Genomic DNA, 6,000 nt, shown 5'->3' on the forward strand with positions numbered 1-6,000 from the left:
TCTTCTTCACCCTCCTCTACCTTTCATTCAAGGAGTATTTGTTTTAGGTCAAACTGGCTCGGATTACAGATCAGGAAAGGTGCAACATCAACACCTTTTCTTATCCTCCTACAAAGTGCATTCTTTGGACTGATATGATGTAGAATTGTATGATGATTATTACAAGGACTCCTTTTCAAAAGAGATGTTCCTCACTGTAAACCAGTGATTTCTTTTGCACCTATGATTCTCTTATCCACCACTAAAGAGAAACTACATCTAAAAACATCCTTTCATGGCTCACTGGCCCCCTGCACATCCTCCCACTGGAAAACCTGTTCTGGAAGACTTGAGAACCCTCACAGGTGTTCTCTATCTCTTCTGCCCCTCCCTCTATCATTGCTCCAAGATGCTGCTGTAGGTCCAGACCTCCATCGGTTCAGAGAAATAATTCAGGGAGGAAATGAAGTCCCAGAAAGAGGCAGCAACTTGCTGGAGGCTACAGAGCAATTTTGTGGGGATGGCGTCAGGCTCTGGGGCTCTAGTGATTCCCAGGCCTGGCTTCCTTCTGCAATTCCATGGCCTGTGATCCTGTCCCAAATGCCACACATAATTAGAAGTTATAATCCTGTAATTCCATGATGACAGCTTTGAACTTAAATATACCTTAAAACTACTCTTTTTTTAAATGCTAAAAGCAATTTCACCAAAAAGAATTTTTTCCCACTCTGCCTTCACCTGTTTTCACATTTCCCTCTAGTCCTGCCCACCCCCTGGGGCCATTGCTCCTCACCAGAGAGCAAAAACCCAAAGACTGCCTCACAAGGGAGAAGGAGGAAGATACCAAGTCCATTCACCCACTGGATCATTAGGCTTCGAACAATTAAGAACTGATTGTTCTGTGGGAAACAGTTTCACTTCCCTGTTTATAATTAGGTACTCTATCGTGGGTCACATATGTTATAAAAAAAAACAAAAAACACACACAACAATTTCTCAAGCCACCCAGTCAAACCCGGCCAAGCTTCCAAAGGCTATTTTTAGACTGGCGGGGATCTGCAAGGAGGAAAGGTGGAAGGTGTCACCGTGACTCCAGGCTCAAAAGCATCTTTGTAGCCCAGGCTTTGCCACCTGCGGGCACCCGAGTGCCCCTGCTCTGCGGGCGGGGGTCGTTTTTGAGGGACTGGACTGTAGACTTATCTGCAGGGTGGGAAGCCTGCACGTGTGCCGAGGGTCGCCGGGACGAGCCAAGCTCCAGCGGAGCCCGCACTCGCCCGGGTCTCTCCAACAATCAAATAAATCAATCACATCTGCTGCGCTCACGCCCTCCTGGGCGACTTGGAGCAGAAGAGGGGGCGACGCCCGAGGTCACCTCCCACCAGCAGCCCTCCCTTGCCCTCTAAAAAGTCGAAGAAACGGACACTGGAAGCATTCTGGAGGCAAAAGGAGACCGCCAACCCGCCTGGGGTGGTCCTTCTATCTCCACCCGCGCCCCTGCCAAGCGCTTGGGTCCCCATGCGCCGCGAGGAGGGCGCCAGCGCAACTAGGAACCAGTCCCTTCCCCAGAGGCACCCTCCTGGCCACATCTTCCGCCAGCACCTGAGCGGAGAGGCCCCAGGTGCCCCAGCCACGCAAGCCACCAGCTCTCGGCCGCCCGGTACACAGCCGCCGCACCCCTCAGCCCGAGACTCCGTCGGGCCCACCCTAGGCCACTGCGCCCCCTCCCCCTCCGGGTCCGGTCGACCCCGGCCACACTCTCCCGCAGCCCCCACCCCGCAGCCTGGGGGTAAGGGGGTCTGCAGCCCGCAGACTTCCCGCCTGCCTGAGGACACCCACTTTCCGAAAGTAGCCGTCGCCCTCCTTCTCCAGTGGCTGGGGGCTCGCATGCAGCAGAGTGTCAGTCATGCTGGCGACGCGGGCGCGGAGAGTGGACTGAGGTTGGGCAGCTGCTCCAGCTCCAGAGGGCGCCCGGACCCGCCCCCGCCCCGCCCTCGAGACCGCCCCTCCCACCCCACCAGGGGCCAGTCTGCGAGCCCTGGAAACCCGGCCGGGCCTGCCAAGACCACGCCTCTGGCCCCGCCCCTATTCCTGATTGGCGGGGCGGAGCCGGCGCCCAGGCCTGAGGCTGGCCGCGCAGAGAGCTGGGATCCCTGGACGCGTAGCTCGCTCTCTCCAAGCCTTGGGGGCCTAACCTGGACATCGTGGCTGTCTCAGCCCTGTGGCGCAGGGGTAGGCCGAGCTTTCCGCGCCCACAGTAAGGCCCGAGCTAGGGACCTGGCCCCCTCGTCTGGAGTGGGGGGCGCAAATGCATCGCACACGGGTCAAGTAGCGGCTCCTCGGAGGAGGAGCGCAGACGCAGGAGAACAGTGACCAGACCTGACGCCAAGTCGAGAGAGTGGCGGGCTCTCTGGGCTCCGGGCCGTGTGGTCCGGAACAGCTTTCCGCTGGAAGGGACCCCAGGTCCGAGTCGGGGACTCTGAGAGAGACTTGAAGGCTTTGGGCGGGTGACTCAGGCCGGTTGGCGCTGCGGTCAACCCCGTCTCCCTACCCTTACTGCAATGACTAGGCGGATCCGTTGGGGGTCGCAGACGGCTCTGGGAGAGGGGAGTCCGACTATGGAGGGATCCCCAGAAAGGGTTTTGTGCTCAAGAGACTTGGCAGATGTCCTTGAGCACGTTTCTTAACCACCACTTCAAACCTCAGCTTTCTCAACTGCAGAATGGGGCTGGATCACCCTCTCTCTCGCTGCTCGAAAGTATTTCAACTAAAGTGCGTGTTAAAGCTCTTAGCTGGATGAAGGGACGAGCCTGGCTTAGCGAAAGGGGGGCTCCAGGGACGGGGTTCGCACTACTCTCTGACCCGTCCCTCGCTGACCGGTAGACTCCCGGCAGAAGCCTGGCAGAACAGGGTCCCAGACCCTGCGGCCCGAGCCGGAGCCCCCAGCCCGGGGCGGGGGGGCACGCCCCTCCAAGCCTCTGTTTTGCAGTCACAAAACTCCTCCAAGGGACACCTTTGCGCAGTTGTCGCTGCGTTTGAGGGTCGCAGTAAATGCCACAGGTAGAACAGAACAATCTGCTTTCAAAACAAGCGAAGCGTTTACTTCTCTTTAAAAAATAAAATTTAAGAAGAAGATATATTAGGGGGTGTTCGAAAGTTTTAAAATAACTAGTAGCAACAACCAAGCACCAACAACCAAGTAAATTTCAAAAAAATCCACCTATCACTGCCAGCTCCAAGATGCTGCGCAAGAAAAGGCGGTTCCGGAAAGGACTGTTTTAATTCTCAGACCCTGGAGGGTCCTCACCAGCTCAGCATTGGGACAGATGTATGGGAAACTCTAGCAGATGCAAAAACTTACGTTCTCTTTTGGGATCAGAAGTGAGTATCAAGCTAATTGCATCATATGGTCTGTCACCCTATAATTGATCCATTGCTCTGGAAAAGTACCACCCCCAGGTGGGAATTAAAAACAGATGCTTCGGTTTGGGGGATCCCTGGGTGGGTCATTCTTTTACATTTTTAATACTACTACTGTTACTACTACTATAATAATAAAGTTAGCAATAATAGGACCTCTACTCTAGCCAGAAAGTTTATAGATATTATGTTTCATTCATTCTCATACCCTTCTGCAAATAAATGGATTAAGTAACCTTCATTTGAGAAGCCTGAGGCTCAGAGGGGTGGAGTGGTCAAAGGCACACCCTCTGGTTGAGATCCGTTTTGCTGACTCAAGTCACTCCCTATCACCTTCAGATTTTTGTCACCTACCACCTTGAAACTCCAATCGCCTTTACAATTTCTCACCTATAGTGTCACTTGTACTATTATTCACTTAATAGTCTTCTTTAAATGTACTCTCTTTATTTAAACAAACTTTATTTTAAAAGACAACTATGTCATAACTAAGCAGAAAACCAGCCACACTTTGCCATGTAGGGAGCTACACATAAAAGTTAATACAGCGAAAACCAAAACCTGTTATTTAATCCAGCCTGGCACCACTGCCTTCTTGAATGGCTTCTTTGATTAAAAAGGAAGAGAAAGAGAAGGAAGCATGTTGTTAAAGACGCACCAACCTACCCTAAGACTAGCTCCTGGGCAACTTGGGAGGTAAAGAAGCACTTCTCTGAGTCCCAGCTGGCATCTCCTGGCTATGTGAGCAACGTGAGTATCAGTGGCATTCCTTGGGGCTGTGCAGGACTAGACGTTCTCATGACTCCTTGGGGGACCAACAGGTCTGACCCCATATATCTGATCCTGCTGTGTGCTCGCCCAACAGGACTGTAACATCACCTCTTATTTGTCAACCCTGTTGGTGGCATGTGTCACAAGCACACCAGTGAGGACCTGTGAGCCTAACAAAAAGTGGGGTGGGCATTTCTGAGATGGGCAAAAGGTTAAAATCTCAGCTGCAAACAACTATTTTTGTCACGTTGCTGCTTTCCCATCTGGCTGAAGCCAGCAATTAATTGTCCAGGGACCCAGTTCCTCCAAATATAATGCATGTCTCACCTCCTAAGACACGCTTGGTGACAAAAGAAACATTGGCTTCTCTGAGGTGTGAAAAGTAATATAAACAGAGCCACACTCTAAAATGAAGGCAGAGCAGCAACCATCCTAGAGGAACTACTTTGCACATCTCCTCAAACCTTTGGAATGTTGAAAGTGGGCAAAATAACCTTTGAACTGGGTCTCAAGAGGCATTGTATTCCGAGCAACTATTTGCAAAGATAACAAAAAAGCAGATATCGTGACTAGGGACTGAAAATTAACAACATTCTTCAGAATTAGCATCATCACTATGTCAGCTCATCCTTCTACTGACGAAATTGTTCCCCTTCCCTTTCTCATAAATACCCCTTGCCTTCCCTGTCTCATTGGAACACTATTTGAGTTTCTATCTGAAATCAGTGCTTCCAGAGTAGCTATTCTCTTGGATCTCAAATAAATGCTAGTTGCCTCTTACTTTGCCCTTTAGTTTTCGGTTAACAAGGAGCAGCCTGGCATACATCCCCTCTTGGAGCATCTGATGACATTTTCCAAATTAAAAGCAGAAATTACAAGGTCATCCTTAAGTGAGTAAAATTCTTTGTAAATTATAGACCAAAATTTTCAAATTTTATGGAAAATTTTGTAGAAATTGAAGCCATATATGGTGCCACAGGAGCATGGGAATTTTCATCTTCCTCAAACCTCCCCTCTTTATCTCAAAGTCGTTTTAAGAGGAGCTTGCATTTCTTTCCCTCTGCCTTTGAGATGTAAACACCTGGTCTTCTCTAGGAACTCTTACCTAGGCTATCTTTTTGAACTGCAAATTCCAGGAAGATAATTCTTATTTTCTAAGAAGGGTTGGGGGAGGAAGGTCATTTGAACAGAACCCATTTCTTTTATGGAAGCCATGAGGTCTCTGTTTGCATTTGTTTTTGTGTGTGTAATAAACAAGTACTTATATAAATTAAGGATTGGGTATACTCAAATTCTCAGAAATATAGAAACTAAGCTAAATGCTTTTCATGTTCATATGACTTGGGAAAAAATATTAGAAATTAAAGCCAATTTAGTTTGTTGATTTAAGTAAAACAGACATGTCTTTATAATTATCAACATTAAATATAATACTTTTATTCTACATGAGTTTATAAGTTTGTCAGCAAAAATAATAACTTAGAGTGATGGCTGACTTGGTCTAACACCTCATGAAGTTTTCATCTAAACATATTTGCTAAGGATAAATAAATTAAATAGATGTAATTAGGGGCAGCTGGTTGGCTCAGTGATTAGAGCCTAGAGTTCATAACACCAGGGTCACAAGTTCGATTCCCACATGGGCCAGTAAGCTGGGCCCTCCACAGCTAGATTGAAAAAGACGACTTGACTTGGAGCTGAGCTGTGCCCCCCACGACTAGACTGAAAACAGCAACTTGATGTGGAGCTGATAGGTCCTGGAAAAACATACTATTCCCCAATTAACAAAACAAAAAAACATAAAACCTATTATTTCTCATAAAAAAAAATAGA

General features: G+C 48.8%; 1 protein-coding gene across 1 annotated transcript in view; it reads right to left on the reverse strand.

The window, feature by feature from the left end:
* The window catches only part of RHPN2 (rhophilin Rho GTPase binding protein 2), a 48,088-nt gene extending 46,152 nt beyond the window's left edge, over nt 1-1,936 (reverse strand). Inside the window, exon 1 of the mRNA XM_033128867.1 lies at nt 1,816-1,936. Within this exon, the coding sequence (XP_032984758.1) occupies nt 1,816-1,884 (69 nt within the window). The 5' untranslated portion in view covers nt 1,885-1,936. The remainder of the gene's footprint in view (nt 1-1,815) is intronic.
* Between the last annotated feature and the right edge of the window lie 4,064 nt (nt 1,937-6,000).

The sequence above is a fragment of the Rhinolophus ferrumequinum genome, chromosome 15, assembly GCF_004115265.2.
Source record: "Rhinolophus ferrumequinum isolate MPI-CBG mRhiFer1 chromosome 15, mRhiFer1_v1.p, whole genome shotgun sequence".
NCBI lineage: Eukaryota > Metazoa > Chordata > Mammalia > Chiroptera > Rhinolophidae > Rhinolophus > Rhinolophus ferrumequinum.